Here is a 26,934-nt window from a genome sequence, read left to right as displayed (position 1 = left end):
GAGCGTCCCGTGGGGTCTTTAGGAAGCTGCGGACTTCTTGTACACTTAAAAGGACTTTGTATTTGGGAGTTTCACCCAGAGGCAAAACCACACCTGTGGAAAGACGTCACTCGAAAGTATCGCTACAAGAGGTATACCAAGTCCATACAGGAGATCCGACTGTTAGCCATTTTACTGGATCTGTACACAAATACTTAATCAATATTTAATTGAAAAAAGAAATTAATCCAAAGCAACCAATGTGTGCTTTTTCAGATATGGGATTTAGATACAGTATCCATACAATTAGGATTCATTGATACAATTTTGTTAAAACTGAACCAAAACCACGCAGCATAATGCACTTCATATTACAGGAATGAAAACTTGTGAGCTCAGAAGGCTGAAGGATCGTTTCACAGTTTAGGAGTGTGCTGTCAGGGAGCCTGATCCTTGGTTAACTGTTGCTTTTACACAAATAAACTCTTCAACTACAGATGTAGTGGACCCATGATATCTTTCTTACCTGTGTATGCACTTGCATCTACAGAAAATACCTGAAAATTGTTACACCTTAGAGCAGGCATCCTGTTACCATGAGCAAGACTCTTGTAAACTTGTTCATTCCTTATTTTTAAATAAAATACTGATCTCATGGCTTAATAAACTTTCTTGTAGGAAGCAGTATTGTTACAAAAAACTCTTCATGTAGTGTATGTAAACGGTAGCAATTAATGTAAACATAGTGTTCTCTCTCCAGATATCCACACTGCATTTTTGTATCATTCATATTCACATCATATTCATATTATATTCATATCATTCCCCACATTTCATCTATTCATTCATCTCTAATTTCATAACGGCCCAGTAGGTTATCAAACTTTTTTTTTTCATTGTAATTAAGTATGACCCCTAAATCTCCTTAAAACCAGAAAGTGTAATAAAGCATTCATATACTCATTTTCATTATTCAGGAATTCAGTGGACATTTGTTTTCATTGAAAACTGTATTCATCACATAAACCATAAATTATTAATTCCCTCTTCTGATCAACTGTTGCAGAACAGCTAAGGACTCTTTTATGAGGATTAACTTACAGAGGTGCTGGAGCTGTGCTGATGTTCAATCCCTTCAATGCCCTTCAACCCCAAAGTACATCTGAAAAATGTCAGCACACCCTTTTTCTTCTAAAAAATGATAGAGTTGCCCCAAATTCATATGATTTCCCCTGGCACCATGTGCATCAAAATATTTTTCTTCCAAAGTGGAGAATTTTCGTCGTTTCTGAATCTCAGCATGTCCTCCACCTTCCAAAGAAACATCTTCTCTGTGCCGAATGAGAATTCTTTTCCACGTCAATCTTCTTACTCTGAAAGCAATTGGAGAAATAGTAATCTCTATAAAACAAACACTGAAATACTATGAATACATGAAATATTATGGAATAACTATTATCACAAAAGTCAATAAATTCTGTTTGTATAAATACACACTGACAGTTCATGAGGTGGTCACGGAAACACTGCTCACATGCGAATACTTCTAAGCAGGAGCTTGGGGCTTTTTATATGTCCTTGGAATTCCAAAACCTTAATGTTATTCCTCACAAAATAATTGATGAAGATGCGGTTTCCATTTCAGTGATCATCTCATACTTTTCTGGCTGTTATAATCCAATTACAATGTTCATTTAGTCTGCACCACCCAAAGTATAAATGATGGGAGCAGAATAAAACATGAAAAATAAGTACTAGAATAACAAGTAATAGAAGAGCACACATATCTAACACAACTGGGTTACTGTTGCCCATCTCTGTAAGAGTGACATAGAGAGGAAAATAAAACAGAAATAAATGTGCACCGTGGTTGCTTTGATTGCTGCAACCAACGCGCAGTGGATATTCAGACTTGTAAATACACTGTTATAAACACATAAACTTGGCAGATCTTTACAGACTGGAAGGTGATTCCCACCTTCTGGCCACATGTATAACATGAAAACATGTAATATTCTAACTAGTAATGGCATTTAAGTACAAAGGAAAACTAACCTTGACCAGAACTCTTCACAATAACTTTGCAAACCTTCTACACAAACAACACCTGGTTTCCCTGGCATGCAAAACCCTGAAAGAGAGAGCTCCTTGGCCCAGTCAATAATATTCTTTCTTTTTTGCTTATTGTAAATGTGATGACTGTAGATCCACAATCGAGTGAACATGGTGACTTCTGACTGCATGGCACCTGAAGTTGTCACTGAGGAAGACGAAAGCTCTTTGTCAATGTAAGCCACTGCATGTTCTTTAACCCATTCCCTTGCACTCAACATGCAGGGATCACCGCTGCAGTTCTGCATCAAATATGTTTTCAGATCAGAGTTCAGGTGAATCTGCTGAGAGCGGCTCAATAATGATGACCTAAAGAAAAGTATAAATGCAGTTATCATATGCTTACAACTTAGCATGTTTTTTAGAATCAAAGAATCATAGAATCATTAAGGTTAGAAAAGACCTTCAAGATCACAGAGTCCAACCTTTGACAAATCACCACTTTGTCAATTAGACCAGAGCACTGAGTGCCACATCCAGTCATTTCTTGAACACTTCCAGGAACAGTGACGCTATCACCTCCCTGGGAGGCCTGTTCCAACGCTTGACAACTCCTTCCATTAAGAAATTCTTCCTTGTGTCCAACCTGAACCTTCTTTGGTGCACCTTAAGGCCATTGCCTCTCATCCTGTTGCTGGTTTCCTGGGAGTAGAGGCCAATCCCTGCAACCTCCTTTCAGACAGTTGTATGGCACTTGCTTTACTCCAGACTAAACAACCTCAGCTCCCTGAGTCAGTCCTTATATGACTTAGTCTCTGTACTCTTCCCCAGCTTCATAACTTTTCAAAAGTTTTACTTCAAGCTGCCAAGAAAATCAGGCATATGTATATGATATGCACTTGCTACTGATGTTCAAGTCATATCAGCTGTTGTGATGGGTTTGATCCATGGCTTCCTCAGTAACTAAGTGTAACTAAGGAAGTGGACATTACAAAGTATTCCACACGTGTTTTCCACCTAACAGAGGAGGGGAGATAGAGAGGAGTTTGGTCTTCCTGGTTCCGGCAAGGCTGGGGGCAGCAGGAGGAGCCTGGATGGTCTGTGCTGTTTCTCTTGGTTTTCCTAGCCCAGGACGTGGTGAGATTGTATCATGCCTGTTCTCCTTTCCTGAAGTCTTTAACTGTATTTGTCTGTTTCATTTGTTTTGGTTTGGGTTTGTCTCCTGTTATTTCTTGTTAACCATTCTCCCCTCCCTTCTCCCTTTGTCCCCCTGGGGTAGGGCCCCACATAATGTGTGCAAATTGTATATGTGGTTGCAAATATTAGAAAATATAATTTCTTTTTAATTCAGTTCAGTTTCTTTTGAGTTCTTTTTCTTTTCAGTTTTTTTTTCCCTTTGCTGGGAAGACTCTGGGGGGAGGGAGGAGGGAGGAGGCAGTCCAGGGTTGGTAAAAAAACCCAAAAACTAGGCCGACCTGAGACAGCTGTGAAAAAGTCTCACTATTTAACTGGTGTGCTAACTCTCAAATTCACATACAGTATCACCAACTTGTAAATCAGAATCAAGAAAGAGGTATTTGAAAAGTGGTGTATGGTGGCTGGACTGATTTTCTGTAATATGCAACAGAAGTAAAAAATATCAGAAGGCTGGGAGTGACAGCATTGTGACAACAGAAGAACAAGACCATTGACTAACTTTTTTATTCCTTTAGTTAGTGTTAGGCTTTATCAAAATGGGCAACAGTCTCTCTTCTTGAGCATCAGACCTATAAATGGTACCTACGGTAACCCTTCTAAAATAACAAATCATAGCACTCCTCCACACTTTTTCCCTTTACCTCACTTATTTGCCGAGCACACCAGAGAAATCTTGTAGATTTGATTTTCTTCAACACTGTTGTTCACCTGGCTTAATTTGGCAGTAATCCATCAAAAAAACCCACAACTTCCTCTTATTATAACTGCACTTGTGTAATACTCTGTAACTCCTAAATTAGCTGCCATACCTCACAGTAATTTCTGGTAGAACAGTCGGATATTTAAATGGTAAAGCACAGGCCATAGAGAATTCCACCTAAAAACAAATGAGCAAATGCTTAGTTCAAGTAAGCCCTAAAATCCCACGAAATAATAAAAAAAAATTGTTTACAGTACCATAGAAGCATTAGGGACCTCTGCCTTTACATTCAGTATAAACCGAACTTTTGAAGATGGCACCTCTGCAGACTCATTTTCAGCACAGTGTTTCAGTTCAGCTAGAGCCAGTTGGTCTGTCACAACAAACTCTTCCTCATAAGGAAACATACTTGATAGTAAATCTAGCTCTGAAATTTGTATTTCTACTTCTTCTTGGTTAGTCATTTCTGTTGTTCCCTGAACAAAGAAAGAACTGGGGAAGAAAAATACAGCTTGAATAATGAAGAAAGGTCATTAACTATCCCTATGTAAATCATATTACAGAATCACAGCATATTCTAAATTGGAAGGGACTCACGAAGATTACTAAGTCCAACTCTTAGCCCAGCAAAGGACATACACAAGAGTCACACCTTATACCTGAAAGCATTGTCCAAACACTTCTTGAACTTTGTCGGGCTTGGTGCCATGACGACTGCCCTGGGAAACCTGTTACAGTGCCCAGACACTTTCTGGGTGAAAATATCCAACCTAAACTCCCCTTGATGCAACTTCAGGCCATTCCGTCAGGTCCTGTCACTGGTCCCAGAAAAAAGAGATCAGTGCCTGCGCCTCCTCTTCTCCTCACGAGGAAGTGGTATACTTAATGCATACTATTAGTTATAAAAAAGCCCATCGTAAATGGCTCGTATCTGCCGGGCAGTCTATGGTAAGCAGACACATTGTGACAGCCTGCATGGTTTCCATTGCCCGAGGTGGGCTGCTGTGGAGGCCGCTCCAGGTGGGCGTCTCCACTGGGGAGCCGACTAGAGACTGCGACTGCGACTGCGACTGCGACTGCGACTGCGACTGCGACTGCCCCGACCCCTCTCCCCTCGCCCAGCGCTCACCAGCACCCGGAAGCAGCAACACTTACTGGCCCTCGCGCATGCGCAGACATGCCCCGCTACCGGCTCGTCACGGTCCCACAATGCACCGCGCCGGAAGCGCGCATGGCAGCCGGTGACTGCCGCCCCGCCACCGGGGGATGAGGTGAGGTTGCCATCGGCCCCGAGACGGAGCCATGCGCCACCAAATTGTTCGCCCCGCGGCGCTGTCGCCGCCGCGCACCTACGGCCGCGGCCTGTCTCCTTCTCCTAGCCCGGGGTTCGCTTCTCCGGCTCTGCAGCCACCGCTCCGGCCGGAACATGCAGCGCTCTCGATTGGCTGCGGCGCCTGTCAGTGATGGCGCGGGAGGTGGGCGGGGGCCAATCGGAAGCAGGCGGGGCGGTACAGCGGCAGCGGCGGCGGCGGGGCCGGGGCACACGCGGGCGACCCGGCCCTTGGGGTGGGCGGAGTAGGGCCGCCCCGCGGGCTGCGGGACGAGCCGGGCCGCGCACCCACCCGGGATGTGCTCGAGTACGGGGCTCGTCTGCTCCCCGTCGTGGCCGCCCGTCCCAGCTGACGGCAGGATGGGAGGTGTCGGCCGGCAGCAGGTCCGTCCGACAGAGCCGTAGGGGCCCGGTGGTTCCCCAGGCGAGCCTCTGAGGGTGTTTTTGCAGGGTTTCAGACGCAGGTGCACGTTTGCAGACCGCTCAGTCTTATCTCAAAAACTACAAAATGAAATGCGTCAGCCGCGTAGGCTGTGCATCGCGTTTCCTGATGAGGGCTGTGCAGTAGAAAAGCTAGAACAAAGTCTGTCAGACAAAGCTGCCCAGGCGCGGTGTGGGCCAAATTAATAGCTACACTTCTTCGTGCTGCCCTACCTGCCTGGCAGAAGCGAGGATAATTTGGAAAGGATTTTAACAATTAAAAAGTTGTTTGTATAAAATAAGTCTTGTAGTTTTTGTAGAAAAATGTGCTATAGGGAAGGGTTGTTGGATGTACTGTCATTGCCTTTTATGAACAATTTGAATGCTAAGCTGCAAAAGTTGATAATTCTGCCCTTGATGAAGTGGCTGTCAACCTTCCATGAGCAACTGGTTCATGCTCATGAGCATGCTCTAAGAGCATGCTCATGTACACATGCTCATGCAAGCATGCTTGTAAAAGGCTTTTCATACAAAAGTCCTCTGTGACTATCATACCTAAGCTCTTCTCTGCTTATTTTCTCTCTAATTCTCGTGGTCTGGCTTAATTTTTTGGCTGTGACCACTCTAAGCAGACAGCTGTGCTCTATGGCTGGTGTGCTGTCAAGTATGCGGCAAGAAATGGGTTCAAAAGGATGGGTTGATACCACTCAGATTTAGTGCTGACAGTGTTTATGTGAATGGTGGGCAGCAGGGTTAGGCTAGCCTGCAGAGACTTGATTTTGAACCCATGTAGCTTCCTTATTTTCATTGTATAGAATATGTCAAGTTTTAAGTTTACGTGAGCTTTTTGGCTGATCTTTAGTACAGAGGCTACATACTAGAAACTAAAAATGTCCTCCCATATGTGCAGTAGCCACCTTTTCAAAGCCAAGCACTTGGTTTAATTTTCTCTAGTGGTGGATCACTCTTGTCAAGAAGAGTCTACAGGCATATCAATTAACAGAATCATCTGAATTATTTGCTTGATGCATGGGGAAGGTGATGATAAATCTTTCCCAGTGAAGAAATTAAAAAATTGCAACTGCTGTTGTCTGTGTATGTTCAATTGTGTTAGAGTATTTGTATGTGTCAGACTTCGTCAATGACACAAGGAATTTCCAGTAAACAAATCAGAATGATTGTAATTACAAATACCTTCAATTGGAACAAAACCAATTCTTTTTCATAAAATTCCAATGTTGTTATTAGTTAAAGTACAAATCCTAAAGGTTTATTGGATTTTTGATAAAGTTTCCACTCTTCTTGTTTTGTGCAATGCTTTTGACTTAAGATTTTAAATAATTTGGGTTTGTAATTCATGTTGTGCTCTCATCTATACAACAGTTACAGTTGTTTCATATTATAATATAATTACTATTGTTTTCTTTTGAAAATGTAAAGTTAATTCACTGCAAGGAACAGCTTGGCCATAGAAATAACTTGTGTAATAGCAAACAAGGAAAGCCAAAACTACTTTCTAATGTTACTATTTTTTTCTTTCCTAGGTCAGTCTTCCTTTTAAGAACAATTACAGACTACAAATATGGGAAAGAAACGCATCAAAGGCAAAACTGCACAGTTCGATGAGTGTCTGGATATACTGAGTATGTTTTCTCAGAGAAGTCTGTGGACCTAATGTTTGTTTTAACCTCAAAGAAGTCTTGAAAGATGATTATTATTAGAAGGCCTTTACATTAGTCACTGGCTTTGAAGTCTCATTTACAAAATAGGGATTCTTTTAAATTGAAATCAAAGTCTAACAAACATTGATGTTGCTACTTTTCAAAGTATGCTAGAAAATAATCCCATCTTGAAAACTAAGATTATTTTCTGGTTTTTAGGAAACTCAGACATGCAGTTTTTTACTGATAAACAGATTGTATAAAAACTCTCAAAATATAAAGGGTTTGTAGGGTCAGCTAATAAGCTTAAGGCTTAAGTACCATTTTCCTAATGAAAGGCTATGATTAAAATATTTTCTGTCAAATAATTTGTCTTTATTCTAGCAGCTAATTTAGTACTGACCTTGGACAACTCAGCTCTCTAGTCATAGTGTATTTTGGTTAAAACCTGTTCCTCTCCTTCTGTTCCTAATGTTTCCCAATTCCAAATAGTAAATTTAATTCTAGCTCTGCCTGATCACACCCCTGTGTTGAAATCTAATTTTTTTGTATTGTTTACCTTGGTTATTGTAGGTTTTGTTTTCCCTTGTGTTACATAGCATTCTCTTCAACCACCTTGTCTACCAGGTCACAGATTGTGTCTTGCTCATCTGTTTCATTGATCTCGACTGGGGAAGTGAATTGAGCCGTGCTAATTTAGTTGTGAGAGAGTGCACTTGCAATTTTAGCCCGGAGGCTTGATGTGATGGCCTGTTTAAATTCAAGTCTAGTCTACTATGTTTTCCTGGGTGTCCTGGTCTTCTTCAGGTAGCTACTGTCTGTAATGGGTGGCCTTTTTAGCTGCTTTTGTCTGGTTTGGTTGTCAGCGGTTTTGAGGGAGGGTTTGTTTTGGGGGTTTTTTTGTTTGTTTGTTTCCTGGAGATTGGGTCAGTGTCTGTTGTAACTGTTCCTCTTTTTCTCCAGCGAAGAGATCAGTTGTGTCATTGCTGATTGCATTTCACCTCTCTGGCTATAAACAGGTTACATTACCATGACAAAGTTTTGTGAAGCCACAAATGAAACTAAGACTTATCATTGTGAATAATTCAACGTAATCATAGTTGGCAAAATACAAAAGTTTTTGTGGGTTTTTTTAAATGACGTTTTTGAAGTTGTAGATGAAGCGTATGGGGTTTTTTAAGGCTTAAAGAATGCATCTAAATATCTGTATTTCTCTCTTGCTGGCTAGTATTTGCATTGTAATCTTGGACAGGAACAGAACTGTAGGTACAAAAACTGTAGGTACAAAGAGAAGTTTGCTATCTTGAGGCTATAATCTTGCATGTGATCCTCAACAAAGATGGATTCAGAGGTGTTACACTACCTGGGCAATAAAAGCACCTCAAAGATGGCTTAATTGTGCAAACAGCATAATTGTCAATTGTTGTTTCACAGGAATGTAACCAACAACTTGAAAAATTAAACAAGAAGAAATAAGATAATTAAACTTTTGAGAGTGGCTTTTATCAACAGATTCCTGTGCTCAGTATAACTGTTCTTAGCAGCTTGGTTAAATAGATGGAGTTCATGCCAGGGCCAGAAGGTGCAGCTCTCCCAGTAAGTTGTAGTATTGCAGTGCAAAGTGATAACAGCACAGGAAGTACGACTGCCATTCTTTTTTTACCATTATCTGCTGCATAATTTCACTGAGGCAGCTCAGCTAGAAGCAGAACCTCCATACTCTCCACTTCTATAGGCCAGCCAGGTGTGGCCTTCGTGATTGGAAACTGTGGTAGTGGACTGTTGCTGCTCCGTGGGAGGTCTGGGAATCCTAATGCCACAATAATAGAAGCCTGACATAGTAGGTAGGTGTGTATCCAAAACTTCTGTCAACTTCTCTAACTAGATGTAGTTCTGAGAGATATTTCTAGCAATACAATAGTTTAGGATGCAGCAACAGTATCCCCAGTTTCTAAATGGGGATAATAAAGGGTTTATTTCTGATACATCTGATAAATTGTCAGTGTTTCTTTAACTTGAGAGAGACTATCCTACCTTCTGGATTGCTGCCTGCATCTTTAATATTTGCATTTGTTATGATATCTACATCCTTCTTGTGCTTTTTATTTCCTAGAACCTACGTGTAAACATATTTGTAAAGGATTGGAACACGGTCATCTGAAAAAGGCATTGCTGAATGTGGAGCAGCATGTTTGTCAGGACTGCAAGGCAGACAACAAGACACAAGAGAAGTCTGAGGAGGAGGAGACTGATGAAAGCCCTTCAATATGGTTATGCCTAAAATGTGGACATAGGGTATCTCTTTTGTCTTAACATCTTTCAGTGTCTCAAAATATAGTAGAACAAGAGAGCTTCTAATTAAACTCTTTTATTCTCTCTTTTTTATCTTAAAGGTAGTACTACCTAAATGATTTTGTATACTGTAGTGTTATTTAAAAAATGTCTGCTCTAAATATCAAATGAAGTACTTGAAAGCTTGGCACAAAGGCATGTAGCAAGTTTAAGGCTAAAACACCATCTCGAAGACTTGTTTTCCTAGAAAGTTCGAACTATTTTGCTGAGAAAGTAAAATGCTTCTAATCTGTGATTTTTTACAATAAGATCTTAGTGCTTACGTTAATTCATTAAACTTAGAACTCTGCATGCTGAAGAGGTTTTTGTTGTTTCATTCTCTCAGGTGTTCAAACTGAAATCTGTAAATTAAATGTTCAGTCCCAGAGCAGCTTTATAGTTATTCTGCACTGAGTAAATTGCCTTTCTATCTGCAGAAATAACTATCTTGAAATGGAAACCCATCTGTTTATCCTATTTAGTTTAACATAATTAAACAGTTTTCATTTTAATACTTTGTGTATATTGTGACTTCATGTATGTTTCATTGACTGTCACCTGGATTTTGTGACACTTCTGGTTATCAACATTGTAGGGTTGTGGCCGAAATTCTCCAGACCAGCACGCTTTAAAGCATTATGCAACACCAAGATCAGATCCCCACTGTTTGGTCCTCAGTTTGGACAACTGGAATGTATGGTGAGTTTGTCAGGTGACACTTAAAAGACATAGGTGAAGAGCAAGAGAGCCTGGGTTATAATTTCTCTTTTTCTTTTTGTGAATTCTAGGGTCTTACCTCTAGGCATACTTTAAAGTATTTCCATACACATATGTCCCAGTAGTCTTTGCTGAGATTTGTGGAATAAATATTACTTTCTTACAAAATTTATAATTAGAAAATGTTCTTAATTGGTGTTGAAATTGCCAACTAGTAAGTGTCATTCACTTCATATTTTACTGTTCTTGCTTGATCAGAATCCTGACAAATGGAAACAAATGTTGATATGTAGCTCTAAGTCGTAACTTTGGACATTGGGAGAAGGTTCTTTCTGATGTGCTCTTAGTGACAAACTTATTTTCATTCTCTCACTGAATATGATTTTTTAATACCACATGTTGTCAGGAAGAACAGCTATAGAATTAGAAGATGCTACTGGATCAAGCAATACAAAATCCATCTCCTTAGTAGTGATTCCTTCTCTTGAAATGAATTATACATTACTGTGTATAAGGGGGAACCCTAATTTTGTAAACTATGCTACAGAAATACTCGATGTGACATAAAGAGTTTTCATTTTGCTTAGTAACCTTGTTCTATGAATTAGTATCTGTCTTTATGTTCATTTTATGTAACATTATCTATTTACTTGATCATATTTAGTACTTATGTTTATTGAACTCTAGAAGATGAAAATGGACATTATGAATAATGTATATTACTAATGAACTAGTGAACTTCTTTTTGTGAATTTAAATTAGTGTTAAAACTTTGGAGGTTTAAGTGCTTTATTTTCCCTGTTTTTTAATCATAGCATATGAATGAGAGGAAGTTGTCAAAGCAAGATTTTTGCTTCCTCCTAGAATTTCTTTGTTCTACAAATTTGCCCAAAAAATGATTCAAAGATTGATATATTGGTTATAAATAAAAACAGTAAAAATTGTATTTCTAAGTGGGCCTAGTACATATATTCTATCAAAACTGCTGTTGCATTAATGATATGAATGTGTAAATAAATTTCTCTATGGTGTGCATGCATATGTGGCTCGAATTGGATGCGAATATTAACTGTAAATAGTTAAAAGAAATGTTTTGAACTTGGAGAGGAAGAGGAGTGTTCTGTTCTTTTGCATTTACAAGTGCTGTTGTACACGCTTTCAGTGCTGGTATGACACGGCAATTGGATCTACTCGTGTTTTTCCCCCATTTGTCAAACAGCCATTGCCAACAAAACCTTTTCTAATCCTTCAGTTCTTTCAAGGCTGAGTACAAATTTTTTTACAAAAATAGGAATACTATGTTAAAACTGCTCATAGAAGTAACTAACATTTGTTATTCCAGGAGTGAGAATGCCTATTTTTATGATTAACCAGATAGACAACAGATACACAATGAGGGATCCAAAAATTGAGCCAATTTTTTTAATGAGATATGAAGAACTATAACAATGGCAGCTAATGCCAGGGATGCTCGAGATTTAGGGAAGCACTTTGCTCCTGTTTTAATATCAGAAAATTGAGCCTGATTGAATGTAATCCTGAAATCTGCATTGTAATCTGCATTAGGTACAAAAAGAACTGTAAGTGGTGTGTTTCAAAGTGCAGAAGTATTTGCATTCTCTTCAGTACCTTTTTTCACCTCTTCAAACTGCTGATTGGGTAGAACTACAAAATTGATACATGTAAAACTCCTTCAGCTCTGTGTGTTCTGGCAGAATATTACCTTTCTTGAGCCTTTATCACTGAAGTTTCTCTCACAATTTTGTTTAAAGCAGATTACTTGCCTAGCCATATACTTCTTTGCTCATAAAGAGACAAATAGGGTTTATATTGGCAACAAAAGAACAAATAAAAGTCCTCAGGTCTAATGGTGGACGCCGATTTATTTCTGATCCAATTTGAATATAGCAAAGTACTTGCTTGTCTAGAATATTCCGAATATTTTTCCATGCCATGACATTCTTAAGTCATTTTCTTTAGGCACTGATATCTTAGGTTTTTTTCATTTTTGGCAACATTTTTTATATTTAAGTTTTCTGGCAGTGAGGTTTCTAAGCTCATCTGTTAAGAGTCTAATTTATATTTGTAAATTGCAACCACCAGTCAGCAAAATAATTTACTAAAAATAATTTTTAAATATTTTATTTTCATGATCAGAAGTAAATTAAACTCTTCTCTAAGGCTTCTACATCTGACACTAAACCTTGTAATTTTATAACTTTGTGTAATGAATCACATCAAACAAGCAAATAGTTTAGGATTTTTAAATAATAGAAAAAATAGCATTAATTGTTTTTCTTTTGGGGGCGGCGGAGGCAGGTGCTACCTATGTGATAATGAAGTTCCCTATAAAACTTCAACCCAATTGGGCCAGACTGTGGATTTTGTTAGAAAACAAGTTTGTATTGAATCATCACGTACAGGTAAGTAATTATAGTATAGATACAGTAAATCAGGAAGTCCACTAAATGGAGGAGACAGTACTGTAAATCCAGAATTTACACTAAATTAAATTTAGCACCTTATGGTAAAGGAAAAAGCTTTTTCTCCCTTTTTTTAATCTTCTTTGTTACAACTCTAATAGCATAAGTAACATCCAGCTCATGGACCTAATTGGATCAGGATTTTTCTCAGTGTCCTCTAAACTTCTACAGACAAGACATACAAGAACAGGAGGAAAAATAGACAGTTTTACTGTGACTTTTTAGTTTTTCTGTGAGTAGGGAATTGGCTTTAAGTACTTATGAGTGCTGTGTTTATTCATCAGTGTAACTCAGTTTCTCTTGAGATCTAAAGGAAAATTGTCATTGCTGAAGAATAGTTTGATTTGATTTTTCTTAAGTATTTTTCTAGGTATTTGTGAATGTATCAGCTGGAATGACTTAAGTGTCCAGCTGTTGCAGCACATTTCCTAATGGAAGGAATATACGAGAGGTTTTGTCACTGGGTCTGTAAATTTAGAATAGGCAACTGCAATGCTTTCAGAACTCTGAAATATTGTGTTCAGCCTGCAGTCTATCTGTAAAATAAAGCCAGCAAAAACCCAGCAAAGCCCCCGAGCTTCCACAATGGCAAAAAAAAATTGCTTTGGGTTTTGTACAACTTTCCACTAGAAAACTTGGAAGAGTTAGCATATAAAAGTAAATGCTGTAACAAATAGCTGTCAAAAATTCCAATGCCATCCTACACTTGGGTGAAATCACAGGCCTCTTGGGAAGAGAATCACAAACATTCAGCAATGCCAACGTGGCTGTCTCCAAATTCAGTTTGTTTAGAAGGCAGCTGAGATTTTTTCACATGAAGCAGAATCTTTTGAGTGGTCAGTCTTTCCCAGACACATAGTTTCTCTATACATCTAATATCTGAACTTCGTATCAGTTGACTAAAGTTTCTTCTCAGGTTTGAACTGGAAAACGGATGAATAACAACAGGCAGTTGTTGTCCGTTTCAGGTGTTCCATCTGTTTGTAGTCAATCCATCTGTTTCTTGTCCAGAGATTGTATTGTCAGTTTTTCTTGCTTTCTCTGAGCTGGTCTTACTTGATTTTAAAGTTAATATTGGCTCATGCCCTACTTAACTTAACCAAACTGGCAGAATCAGTGGATGTGTTTCTGTGGTGGTTGCCTGAATCCCCTTGTTTTTATTAAATAGGTCATTGAAATTTTGAGCAGTACACTAAAGTAATTTTGGGGAAAATATTTGTAACATATCTTGAAAAATACAAACCTTCTAGGTATATTAAATGAATATGAGAATGCTTTAACAGTGGGAGCCTGTTGGATGTTGTAGAAAGCCCTGACATAGGTGATTTTGACACAGGAATGAAATCTGAGGTAGCACTTGCAGAGTTTCAGAGGTTGGCATGGATGGCTTGTGGGCCCAGGAGGCATGTTTAATTTGCATGCTAATCTGAAATGGCATTTCAGCTGGCTCCTGATTTTAATTTGTTGTTTCATTCTGTGTATTTTTTAACTTCTCTTACGTAGACAGTTTAAGAACCTAAACCAGTATTGTTACACAATTACAGAAATAATTATCATATGTGTAAGTTTAAAACATTGTAGATTGCTGCTGCCTATAGTAAATTATTCCTAGTCTATTTCCTGTTACCAGGCTAATATGTGGTATGTTTTTTTAATTATTTCAGTAGAAAAACAGCAAGAGAACAAAGAACTTGAAAATAAAAAAGTAGAAAAAGACAGCCAAAATGAGCAAGAGAAAGAAGTCTCGCTTAAAGAAGAGAATTCTCATTCAACGACTAACTTGGAAGTTACTGTGAAAGGACTTAGTAATTTGGGGAATACATGTTTCTTTAATGCAGTGATGCAGGTACAGAAGTTACTGTTGCTTTAAAAAAAATTAAATAGGAGAAAAAGCTCTAAACAAAATGAAAAAGAGCCCACAACAACTGCCCCATCAGCATTTTACAGTGATGCAATTAGAATGTGCTTTTTAGAGCTGCCAAGAATGATGAGTTCTTTCTAAAAATAGTGTGTTGGCCCAGAGAAATTCATAGAAGTGGAGTTGCATGTTCAGACTTGCTCTAAGGGGAAATAAAATAACCTGCCCTGTCTCCAAGGGACAGCATTTTTCACTGACATAATTAAGCATGCCAACTTCCTAGTTTAGGAAAAAAAAGATGACATAGTCTGGCACATCACCCTTACTGACCTCTTAGAATGTAAGAGATTAGTACTCAAAGACCATGGGTGTTTACTGAAACAAAAACATCTCTCTCAGCAACAGAAAATCAAAAGTGAATATTAACAGGATGAGCATGTTGCATGCATTGCCATCTTGTGTCTTGTTCACCTAAGGAGTGTACTAAAACTGACATGATCTTGTGGTCTTAGCCTCTTGATACTGAAGCTTTACTTAAAATTCCCAGTGTACTTGCAGATTTTAGTAAACTGTTTGCTTTTAATTTATTTTAAACAATTTTAAACCACACACACTGCATTTTATCTTTTGATTTTTAGAAACGGACACTAGTAAATACACTTGTCAAAAGATCAATCTGTATTAAAATAATAGATTCAGGGTTTCTGCAATTTAAAGTAGCATTTATAGAGGGCACTTGGAAGTCCTATTAGCTGTATGTAATGCACCTTTAACTGTTAGACACAGATGGAAATTCCAGAATAATAGTTAACCATTCTAGTTCTGGTTTTGGGAAAAATAAATTGCTGCTAATCTGGTTACTACAAATTCTATGACTAGTGGAATTCAGCTGCTCTTCCTGTTGTCCCCAGTTACCAACCTCTTTCTGTCTTTTATGTTCTACAGAATTTATCACAAACTCCAGTACTGAGGGAGCTACTTAAAGATGCTAAAAAGCCTGGCACAACAGTTAAAATTGAGTCACCTGAGTTATCCATGGTAATATGCTTTGACCTTTATAGTGTTTGTCCCCACCTTCCAGTCTGTTAAGGGAAAAGGCAATACTTATCTCTGGATTTTAAAGCTGTTTCAGCTAAATACTTGATGTAAAATTAGCAGGAACTTCACCACTGACTTTTGTAAACTTTCTGAATTCAGTGGAGGCATTTCGTTCAGAGAGAAAGAGCAGTGATTCAATATTCTCAACTACTAGTTGTCATAAAAGGAATGCTTGCATTATGATTAAGTCACTTCAAGGATGAATACATGTAATTCTTGCTATAGTGTCACTTGTCTAAATGCAAAGTAGGAAATTAGAGGATGTCTGTATCATTAACTGAAATAGTGCACCTGTCATTTCAGTTAGGGATTTGGATGGGAAAGAAAGGCTGTGCATTTTTTTTAAGAAATTGGGTGTTTTTTCCTAGTAAAAGCAAGAAATCCAGAGTTGGAACTAAGCAATAAATAAGGAGTTTTGGTATCATTTCATGATAAACCATGTGTTGTTTTTGTCATGTTGACTTACTGCCATTTTGCAATTTTATGTATTCTATATTACAATAAAGTTTTCAAGAACTGAAGGGTTTAGATAAGGAAAAGCTTACTGTAGAAGAATCAGTCACTGAATTAAGGCAAAACAGCTCTGTTGCTTTTCTTTCAAACAGGAACCTCAGTTGATAAAACTAGATCAGCCACGTCCTTTGACATTAGCCATGCATCAGTTTCTGACAGAAATGCAAGAGACAAAAAAAGGGGTAGTCACTCCTAAGGAACTTTTTGCTCAGGTTTGTAAAAAGTGAGTATCTGTACAATTGCATGTCGTAGTCACTATGAAAAATTTTGTTGTTTAGAAGAGGGCCATTTTTTTCCCTTTTTTAATCATGAGCTCACATCACAGCATATAAAATTTGTACAATACTTAGCAAGCTTTAAAAGAAGAGGATAAAGAGCAAAATATAAATGAATAGCAGTAAAATGAAAGATATTCAATGACATATACTGACATATACTTTGCACTTTAGAAAATACCGTATCTAGACACTTGTTGCTTTTGAATACGTACATTATGGAGACTTTGTCCTTGTATGTTTGGTGTGAGTTGGTTTGGCTTTATCTCTGAGTTCAGTTACACTTTACAAGTAATGTTTCATTTAACAGAGCAATACGATTTAAAGGTTATCAGCAGCAAGACAGTCATGAATTGCTTCGTTACTTACTTGATGGAATGAGAACAGAAGAAATCCAGGTGAGTGCTAATTTCATGGTCATACCTTTCTTCTCCATACCCCAAACTTTCTCCTCTGCTAAGGGGAGAAAGAATCTTGAGATACGTCAGCCTCTGTAGAGTGATTGTGCTGCCTATAGCACTTATTTGAAGCATATTAGCAAAGAGAACACCCAGAAAAAGTGGGTTTGGAGTATAGTCACCCTAAAGAATATCCTTTTGTCTTAATTTCTGAAATGCACATGTGGAAATTCCTTAATTTTCTTCCTTTTTGCCAGCTTTAATTTGGGCAACTATTTCATCCTTAGAATGATTTTCTTAGATATTAATTGGAACATTATGGTTGCAAGCCTGTTTCTCAGTTGATTTTTTTTAATATCTACAGGAACTATGCTGTGTCTCTACAGGTATTTGTGGGTTTTGTATTGATTCTCTTAATTAGTGAAGTTTATAATTTTTCCTCCATCTGAAACATTTCAAAAAATGAACTAGTTAACTGACTTGATTTAGGAAATTTTGCAGTGTATTTTTTTTTAAATTTCAGCAATTAAGTGTTGGAATACTGAAGGCGCTGACTGACTCTAACAAACAAAATGAAGAAGAACTTAAAAAGAAAATTAAAGGTAAAATAAATTATCACATCATCAGTAAGATGTAAAATTTTCTGGTTTGCTGAAATAGATAAAGTAACAGTATCAACTAAAAGATGCATGTCTAATATTACAACTTTATGCCACTTCTTGAATATGTATCTAGAATAAGAAGCTCATTAGTCTGTATTTAAATATCTTGCTGAATTTGGTGGCATGTTATTTTTAACAGGATAAGGGAGAGTTGGTTTTGTAGACATCATACATTATGTTTGGGTATTACCATTCAAACATGTAAGAAATTAAAACATTAGCATGTGAATGTAATTTATGCTCCCCCTAATAGTCCATTGTTACTTAACAGTGGTATAAAAATGCCTGAACAGTGAACAGAAGAATTTTTTAACTTTTTGACATGACTTATGCCGCTCTGAAAATACAGCTTGACGAACTTTTCAGGTGCCTATAAAGGCAAAAGTTGGTGCTTGTTTTTTAAGTTCAAATAGTTGCTAAGTCCTGAGAGAAAACAGGAATTCTTAGTGGGGTGCAGTACTTCTGAGAAAATAGGGAAATGCATATAAGTGGAGAAAGTGGTAAAGGTGTTCGTTTAACCTAGCTGTTTTCTGCAAATGTATGTTCACCCCCATTCCTTTGATATACAGAAGATTGTTAATTTAACAATCTTGCTGTATTTCCTGTTCTGAGGAAACTAGAACAGGCCAGTATGTTCCATTGTATGCATTGCATATTGTATTCTCTTTATTTTATTTTGTTTGGTATGCCATAATGAAATTGGCTGCCAGTATATTGTATTAACTTTACTATATACTTTTTTAATTCTCAGAATATGAAAAGAAAAAGGGAATACAAAGTTTTGTAGATCGAATCTTTGGTGGAGAATTAACCAGCACAATTATGTGTGAGGAATGCAGAACTGTAAGTAAACTGTCCACTTCAAAAAGTCTGGAGTATAATATTCTGTAATCTGCAGGAGAACCTCAAAGTGATTGTCTGTAAAGATGAGAGCTGACTAGCTTCATGCTTTTCAAAAAGGGCCATGATTTGACTGGAATCTTTCTTACCTTATTGTTATAAAGCTAATCTTTCAGTTCCTTTCAAAAGCCTTTCGGATCAACAGGTCAGCCAACAGCAAGCTGCTTCTGCTAGAAAAACTCCCTCTTAAATTCCCAGTGAATTGTTCTGCTACGAGCAGTATGCTGTCAGGGACCCTTTCCATTTTTCATCAGGTGATTAGATCATTCCCTTTCCCACACTGAAATGACCCAAGGATTGCCAGAACAATTAAGAAGGCTTTATTGGAGTGATATATCCTGAGAATGAAGTAATTGAGGGTATTAGCAAGTGGGCTAGGTAAATATCATGATAGATTGCATCTATCAATCTCTTAGACCTTAAGATGCATTCTCACATTCTAGACCACTAGATCGCTGAAATTTGTAAAACTTGTTCTTGCTTATTTCTGTGGTAATGGGACTACTCTATTTTGGTCACTGGAAGCTGTTTATGAAGGTAGATGAGCTCTGTTTTACTTTTGTCTGCACAAGGCCTTGAATGCAAACATGCACATAAGCCTAGTGACAGCAAGCCACTGCTTCCAGACAAAATTAAATTGGACTCTTGATTATTCATTTAAAGGTATCGTTGGTTCATGAATCTTTCCTTGATTTGTCACTTCCCGTAGTAGATGCTCAGGTAAGAAATTGTATATGATTGCTTTTAGGCTTAGTTTTTTTGCTTATATGAAAATACTTTCATTATACAATCATTAGGGAGTGAATTTAAGTATGTTTAAAAGTATCTTTTGCAAGCTAAAACTGCAGAGAAAGATTGAGAGTAAGGTTTTTCATGATGTATGTGCCTGTAAATGCTGTGTAAATGCCTGTAAGCTGTGTTTCATAAATTGTCTCTGGAAAATCACACAGGTTGCTTGAATGCTTTGAAGGGTTTTTTCCTATGTTTTGATTCATTTTTCTGCACTGAGTCCAAGAACCCTTCTCCTAATATTCAGATTATGGAATAAAGTTAAGAAACTTTGATAGGATAGGATGTGAATACTTAAGTGATCAATATTAGTTTATTTGTTCAATCTCTAGACACTCAAAACTTCATTTACTTTGTGTTTTGTATTGATAATCTATATATGTAATATTTCAGATTTGTTGTGTAGCACTGCTCACACAGAAGTTAATGTCAGAGGCAGTGATAATTTTGCCCCCTTACAGGTTCAGAATTTGGCACTTGATAGCCTTAATTTTACATACTGTTTCATTCTTCAAGTCCTTGTTTCACATGGACCTCCTCTGGAGTGAGACGCTCCTTCATAAACATTAGGGGGTGAACTGGTTGTATCATTAAAATGTTATATCTTGAGCTGAAAACTCAGATAACATCTTGTTCCAACAGTTTTCTTTGGACTACTAATTTGTTACTCAGGACAGTAACATCTCTGTTTCTGTGGTTGTTTTGTGGCTTTTTGGGTTTTATAGAAAGTAAAGATTACAAAGAAAGAAAACATTAAAAAAAACAAAGAAAAGGAGTCTGAAGATGAAGAGGATAAAATCAATGACCGTTACCTTAAGCAGAAAGATGAGCCCCCTGGTACAAGTAAACACCTTCAGAAAAAAGCAAAAAAACAGGCCAAAAAACAAGCCAAGGTTGGTTTTGATAAGCATTTCACTTTGTGTTTGCAATTTCTGTCAAATTCTTTTTGCTTCCTTAGTTTAGATGGAGGAGACAACTTAGAATTTCTCCTCATTAAAATGCACAACTGGAAAGACCAATTGTCTCGGTTTGAGGGGAAAAAACCAAAATGTTTTACCCACAAGCAGGGGAGGGGCCTCCTCCACGATAAGCACACCACTCTTTATCAAATTTAAGAAAAGGAATTTTAATACAAGAAGGATAACTGCTATACATACATACATATATATATATATATATATATATATATATATATATATATATATGTAAACAGACTAGTGCAACCCACTTCCCCAACACCACAAGAGAAAGAAAAAAAACAAAACAACAAAACCCAGCAGGTTTTCCTCCAGGAGGAAAGGTTATACTTAAGTGTCCATGTCACAGCCCGGCTGGCTGCAGAGTGAGTTTCAGTCCCTCTCCAGCGAGACAGACGAGCAATGAGCTTTCAGATGGACTCAGTCTCTTCCCCCTGTGTTCCCCGTCCAAGAAGCAGAAAGGTACGAGCAACCAGAAGCAAATCCAAGGCAGGCAGCAGCAGCAGCGCGGCACGAAAAGTAGTCCGGGGTAGGCAGCAGCGAGACAGCCAGGAAAACCCCAGCAGTAACCAGCAGGGCAGCCTGCCTCCTTGGAGCCCCCACTCCCACGTTCCGCCGAGCCAAGACTGGGAAGAATATCCAAAAAAAACCCAAAAGAGACAAACCTGCCCCCACCCAAGCGATCAACAGTTAACTGCTTCTTTTGTTAACCGCTGGCCTGGGCAGTTAAGTGGCAGGGGAGAGAATTTACATAATAATCCCAAACTACAACACCAATTATATCTGTATCTTTGCTGTTAAGAAGTTGTATGTTCTATTAAGCATTACTGTGCTAGGAATAAGCTAATATCCAGAGTAATGTAGAATTTGCCTGAAGTAGCCTTAATTTGTATCAGACAGCTGTTTTCCAGTCATTGATTTAGAATACAGACATAAGTAAGAATCAGGAGGATAGCAGAGGAATCATTAGCTGTATTTTGATGATACTGTGTAAAAAGGAGCAGTGGAAACTATATCTCAGTGAGGATAAATTCCATATTCGTGGAATTGATCATCTCAATAAATCATAAATTATTCTCCCTTCCTCCTTCCTTGTGCATCTATGGCATGCAACAAAAATTGGTAAGAAATGCTAAATATAATTTATACTTACTGTAGGTTTTGTACTCTTGTATATTATGTATTCAAATGTGCAGAGCCAGCGCCGCCAGCAAAAACTTCAAGGAAAGGTGCTTCACTTCACAGATCTCTGTGCAACTGGAAAGTCAGAGATAGACGTCGAGTATAACCAAGAATCAGAGACAGAAATCAACTCTGCAAGTCTTGATACGAAGCAAGAAGAGGAATCATCAGATGAGTGCAAAGATCATGGCTTAACTCAGAAAGACTTGACTATACAGGGAAATAATATGGAAGATCAGAGCATGCATGAAAATACAGGAAAGGCAGAAGAGGAATGTGAAGAAAATGAGTATCTCACAGATCTCCCTATGGAAGGCTTAGATTCTATAAAGTTTATCAATAGCCTTGACAAACTGTCTTTGAAAGATAAGGATGATGACAATGCAGATGAGGAAGAGCTTGCTACTGACTTTTCAAAACTGCACTTGGGTGGCAATGAATCTGATACGAGTACCTTAGAGGACCTTCAGACTGTTTTCAACAAGACATGCAAAGTATCAACAGAAGATCCTGAAATGGCGTTTTGTACTCTGGCAAACAGGGAAGATCTGAACCCAGAAGAAGGTTCAATCCATCACTGTTTGTATCAGTTTACCCGTAATGAAAAACTTACTGAGACCAATAAACTAATGTGTGATGTATGTACACAAAGACATTGTGGACCAGAGAACAACATAAGTATGACAAACTATTTTTTAAATAAGTCCTTATCTGATGTTTGGGTGGGTAAAGGTGGGGGGAATACACCTAAAGTATATGTGTAACTTGGTCTACTTTCATGTGTTCATCATGTTAAAGAGGAATGTTCAGCTTCTCAGTTGTTGTAGTAGATGATGTTATAACAGTTTACATTGTGAAAATAAAGAAATTCTTGCTAAAACATTTATTTTGATGTTAATCATTGGTGGTTCTTTTCTACAGGTGAAAAGAAGTATGTTTATACTAATGCCAAAAAGCAGATGCTAATCTCTCTTGTTCCTCCAATTTTAACTCTCCACTTAAAGAGGTTTCAACATGTAAGTACCTGGCTGATGTAGGTATATAGTTTAATATGTATATATGCACATATTACTAGCTTAACTTGAAAATATGCTAACATAAGTTTTATTTACTATTCATTTCCTATGCTAACATTAGTTTTATTTCCCTAAAATTTTGGGCTTTTTCCCAAAGTTTGGAAGGCATTGGTGTGCAGCATTGGATTTTGTGCTCTTTGAAGTGTCGGGGTGTGTTTTCCTGAAAGAATATTCCCTTAATTAGTTGGAAAACAGTGTTCTGTGAGGTTATTTGCAACATATTCCCTCATTACTCTTATTGCTTACTGTATCAAGCAGTATCTTAGCATTAATGGTTTCCTACTATTACAGCAGTTCACGGACTCTTTCAGTATGTATAGGTAGAATATGATCCCTTACTAAATAAGTGTAACTAGTTGGCAGAAGAGGATTCCAAGCCTTGTAGGGGCAGAGTGGAGAAGGAAAGGAAAGCAAGTAAAGTGGCTTACATCTTTGTTCCCAAGTTGTAGAAAAAGATTTAATTTAGAGCTTTAGGTTTTCAAGAGGGAAAGAGGAAAGGGAGACAGTACTTACTGCCCCTTCTAAATTTAAAATAGTTTGTTGTTTAGGTCAAATAATTAAAAAATCAAGGAGGTAACTTTAATTAGATGAAAAACAATTTCTTATAGAAAATGGAAATGTATAGCCTATTCCAAGCAACTGTAATATGAAGAAAATAACATTTATCATCATCTCATTTTGTTTTTCCAGTTTGATACTGGATGATTATTTGATTAAGGTGAGAACGCAAGTTACCAAAGTACATTAGAGCTGATTCTTTTTCCACTTTTGCTATCATTAAGTTAATGTAAGAGTTTGCTGAAGAGCCATCTTGTGTTCCAGTGCAGCATGTGGGGGCAAAGGAGATAATGCTGGAAAATTGGACAATGGGGGAGAAAGAGTTAAAAATGTTGCTTTTTGCCAGTTTTGTGTAACGTAAAACTGATTTTGTATTGTTCAAACTTTAACCTGAAACATATGGTACCTAAGTATGGCTTTAATATGATCCGTTTTAATATTATGGGATTTTCCTCTACTTTGGCTGTTTAAAGGCTGGATTTAATCTTCGGAAGGTTAACAGGCACATCAAGTTTCCAGAAGTGATAGACTTGGCTCCTTTCTGCATGGCTAAATGTAAAGTAAGTGGAAAAACAATCAGATTCTCCTTTCATGTGTTCTAATGTGCTTTCACAATGAAGCTGCTTAGCAGAATGTTTGTAGAACACTTGTCAAGCTGGTTATTTTGTGTGATCATACTAGATAACTTGTACTCGAGTCAGTGTACTGCACTGATCATAGCTGTACTGCTTACATGAATCTCTAATGACCAGCTTTCATTTGATCTGCAAACAAATCAGAGTTTGCGTTCTTTGAAACCCAGAACCTAACTGACATGCTTCTGCTTTTCTAGAATGTGGCTGAAGGGAATACAAAGGTATTGTACTCTCTCTATGGAGTTGTTGAACACAGTGGAACAATGAGGTCTGGGCACTACACTGCCTATGTTAAAATGAGAACTATGAACAACCACCTCTCTGATCTTGTCCTTCAAGGACAATCTCCTCAAGGTAAATCATTAGAAATATTTTACATATTCTTCCTCATAGAATCACAGAATGGTTTGGGTTGAAAGGGGCCCTAAAGATCAATTTCCAATCCCCTGCCACAGCAGTTAAGTGCTCCGAGAAGAGCAACAAAGCTGATTAAAGTCATATGAGAAGCAGCTAAGGGAGCTGGGGTTGTTTAGTCTGGAGTAAAGGATGCTCAGGGGAGACCTTATCACTCTCTACAACTGCCTGAAAGGTTGTAGGAAGATGGGGGTCAGCCTCTTCTCCCAGGCAACCAGAAATAGGATAAGCAGAAATGGCCTCAAGCTGTCATACGGCAAGTTCAGATTCAACATCAAGAATTTCTTCACTGAATGGCTGGTTAAACATTGGAATGGGCTGCCCAGGGAGATGGTGGAGACCCCTTGAAATATTCCACGAAATGGCACTCTGTCTAGCTGACAAGGCAGTAAGGAGTCAAATGCTGGACTTGATGATCCTTAAAGATTGATGAACCTTAAAGATTCTATAATTCTGTTCTATGATTTCTACTGAAGAACAGTAATAGAACTGATCCCTTCAATTCTTTGTAGTAACTTTTACTCCTTAATTTTTCCTTTTTCAGCTTTAGAAACTGAACCAGTCAAAGGGCAGTGGTTCCACATCAGCGATACCCATGTACAAGCTGTCTCTGTGTCCAAAGTGCTGAGCTCACAAGCCTATCTTCTGTTCTATGAGCGGCTGCTGTAACTCATCAGAAGAGCCTTCTTGTATGTGCAGTCACCTTCTTCCAGTGGTCTGAGAGAAGACAGACTTGCAAATCACGTTTTTAATGTGTTGGAGCTACTGTATACAACAGCAGGAATTCACTTTATGCTTCTTAGACACACTGACAAGTAGTTAACTTACACTTTTTCCAGTGTTTTCACTACTTTTCAATTAAAGTTTTCTCAAAATTACAGCTTAGAGCCTCTATTGAGTAATTTGGGTGTTGGCATAGACAAGCAACTGCTCCTTTTTGTTTTCTGCAGATGCTATAAATCTTGGTCAGCAGCTTTTTGACTTTAAAGTGACCAGCTATAATTTTGAAAAACAGTTGTCTTGGCCCTCATGTGTTCCCTGCGTATTTCATACCTGGGTTCCAAGCATAAGTAGCTGTTTCTTCTACACATCTTACAGCATCAGCTGTCTTTCCAATGTTGATGTCCAGTAGAGGAGCCCTCAAGTTGCAACTTTCTAAGAATTCTTGTGCTGGTGTTTTGGAAAGGCTCAATGCTTAGCTCTCTCTCTCTTTTACTACAAGCAATCCAATGTTGCCTTTCTGCACTTCAGTCTTAGGAAAACTAGTCCTGCAGTGACTTAGAACTTTGAAGTTCTCTTCTCCACAAGCTAGGCTTTATGTTGGCTTTCAGGTAAATAAAATCTTGGCTTCTTCATGTTAGAACAGCAGCTGCTTACATTCAGTGCATTTTTCACAACAGCCTTACTAAGAAAATGGGCAGTCTTACATGTTCTTGTAACCCTTACTGCACTAGCAGTTACACAGCTGAGTATAGCAGTATGCCAATCCTTCAGAAACTTGCTGAGTTTATTTTTCAGCCATGCCAGCAAATTACTAAATCAAGCATAAGAGCTGTTTTATGGCAGACTTATTTAGGCATAAGATAATTCTAGACTTGCTTTAGCCTTCCACTCTTCTGATTGTGAGATAGAGTATCACTGGCAAGAGTAATAAAAGGATTAATTAGTGTAGTGGCTTGAATTTCCAGTGCAGTTCTCCTTTCAAACTACTTGGAGACACAGAAGCTGTTTGTTTACTTTCTAAGATGTATCTTAACAGGGGCCTTCAATTAAAAGATTCTAGCACTCTGCATCACGCTAGCTAGTGCCACTCAACATTTAAGGTCATTAGAATGCGATGCAGTTCAGTGCTGTCAAGCTGCTGTTTTGAGAGCATGAAAACTCTAAAAAGGTGAGGATATAGAAAATGAATCACAGAATCACAGAACAGTATGTGTTGGAAATCCCCATCCAACATGGCCTTGAATCCTTCCAGGGAAAGGGCATCCACTCCTCTGAACAACCTGTTCCAGTGCCTCATTACCTCCACAGTAAAGAATTTCTTCCATATATCTAACCTGTATTTCCTCTCTTTTAGTTTGTACCCATCTCCCCTTGTCCTGCCACTACAGTTTCTGATGAAGTGTCCCTCCCCAGCTTCCCTGTAGGCCCCTTTACATACTGGAACGTTGTTAAGGGGTTTCCATGCAATCTTCTCCCGGCCGAAGAGTTCCAGCTTTCTCAGCCTGTTTCTGTAGGGGAGGTTCTCTAGTTCCCTTTACTGACTTGGTAACCCTTCCCTGGGGACTTGCTTTAAAAGTTCTATACCCTTCTTATGTTGAGGGAATTAGAACTGTATGCAGTAGATCAGTGGGGGTCTCAGGAGAGCAGAGTAGAGGGGCTACTGTAGGCAGGGACCACAGACCTGCCGCCACAATTAATTATTTCAATATTCACTTGAATGTTTAAGTACTGGCTAAGGAGCACAAGTAAGAGCACAAACAGCTGCAGCAATTAGATTATGAGCTCCCTGCTCTATCCTCATGGCTAGTCTCCCTGCCTCTTGAGTCAGTTTTGCCTGTGACAGTCACTGGTATGTGATCTCCCATCTTTTATCTCAGACCCTATGAAGTTCTGTTTCCTTCTTTGCTGGGAAACGGTGTCAGGCTGCCAGGCAAGGTCAGTCCATCATACCCACACACCGCCATCCCTAACACATTCATGGACTGGGAACAACCATGTCATGCTAG

General features: G+C 38.3%; 2 protein-coding genes across 12 annotated transcripts; one reads left to right on the top strand and one right to left on the bottom strand.

The window, feature by feature from the left end:
• Positions 1 to 191: 191 nt before the first annotated feature.
• On the bottom strand, positions 192 to 5,150 carry RWDD2B (RWD domain containing 2B). Of its 4 annotated transcripts, none has more exons than XM_071562751.1 (5): positions 5,084 to 5,150; positions 4,186 to 4,420; positions 4,038 to 4,105; positions 2,035 to 2,400; positions 192 to 1,352 (listed from the first exon to the last, which is right to left on the bottom strand). In XM_071562751.1, exons 1-5 carry the CDS (start codon positions 5,095 to 5,097, stop codon positions 1,115 to 1,117), a joined length of 921 nt encoding a protein of 306 aa, XP_071418852.1. In that variant the 5' UTR covers positions 5,098 to 5,150; the 3' UTR covers positions 192 to 1,114. The 4 variants fall into 4 exon arrangements, with proteins under 4 accessions (XP_071418852.1, XP_071418860.1, XP_071418843.1 ...); XM_071562759.1 differs by having other exon boundaries at positions 5,058 to 5,087; XM_071562742.1 differs by lacking the exon at positions 5,084 to 5,150 and adding an exon at positions 4,581 to 5,051.
• On the top strand, positions 5,131 to 25,085 carry USP16 (ubiquitin specific peptidase 16). 8 transcript variants are annotated; one of them, XM_071562677.1, is made up of 18 exons: positions 5,131 to 5,199; positions 7,223 to 7,321; positions 9,453 to 9,634; positions 10,266 to 10,369; positions 12,707 to 12,810; positions 14,538 to 14,716; positions 15,674 to 15,766; positions 16,432 to 16,562; positions 16,925 to 17,012; positions 17,536 to 17,614; positions 18,426 to 18,517; positions 19,238 to 19,294; positions 20,089 to 20,256; positions 21,537 to 22,200; positions 22,444 to 22,538; positions 23,630 to 23,716; positions 23,989 to 24,145; positions 24,750 to 25,085. In XM_071562677.1, exons 2-18 carry the CDS (start codon positions 7,261 to 7,263, stop codon positions 24,872 to 24,874), a joined length of 2,466 nt encoding a protein of 821 aa, XP_071418778.1. In that variant the 5' UTR covers positions 5,131 to 5,199; positions 7,223 to 7,260; the 3' UTR covers positions 24,875 to 25,085. The 8 variants fall into 8 exon arrangements, with proteins under 8 accessions (XP_071418778.1, XP_071418752.1, XP_071418795.1 ...); XM_071562651.1 differs by having other exon boundaries at positions 14,535 to 14,716; XM_071562670.1 differs by lacking the exon at positions 5,131 to 5,199 and adding an exon at positions 5,249 to 5,403 and having other exon boundaries at positions 14,535 to 14,716.
• Positions 25,086 to 26,934: the final 1,849 nt, after the last annotated feature.

Source organism: Pithys albifrons, chromosome 1 (genome assembly GCF_047495875.1).
Source record: "Pithys albifrons albifrons isolate INPA30051 chromosome 1, PitAlb_v1, whole genome shotgun sequence".
NCBI classification, from domain to species: Eukaryota; Metazoa; Chordata; class Aves; order Passeriformes; family Thamnophilidae; genus Pithys; species Pithys albifrons.
Note: the sequence above shows the minus strand (reverse complement) of the source record. Positions and strands in the feature narration are given on the sequence as shown.

Coding starts and splice junctions, on each gene's coding strand:
- RWDD2B (XM_071562732.1), bottom strand. CDS start 4,637: ATGGCACCAAGCCCGACAAAGTTCAAGAAGTGTTTGGACAATGCTTTC. Junction 4,421..4,587: donor TGTTTGGACAATGCTTTCAG/GTATAAGGTGTG, acceptor TTTCTTCCCCAG/TTCTTTCTTTGTTCAGGGAA. Junction 1,353..2,034: donor TGTGAAGAGTTCTGGTCAAG/GTTAGTTTTCCT, acceptor AATTGCTTTCAG/AGTAAGAAGATTGACGTGGA.
- USP16 (XM_071562651.1), top strand. CDS start 7,261: ATGGGAAAGAAACGCATCAAAGGCAAAACTGCACAGTTCGATGAGTGT. Junction 10,370..12,706: donor TTGGACAACTGGAATGTATG/GTGAGTTTGTCA, acceptor CGGCGGAGGCAG/GTGCTACCTATGTGATAATG. Junction 14,717..15,673: donor TCTTTAATGCAGTGATGCAG/GTACAGAAGTTA, acceptor TATGTTCTACAG/AATTTATCACAAACTCCAGT.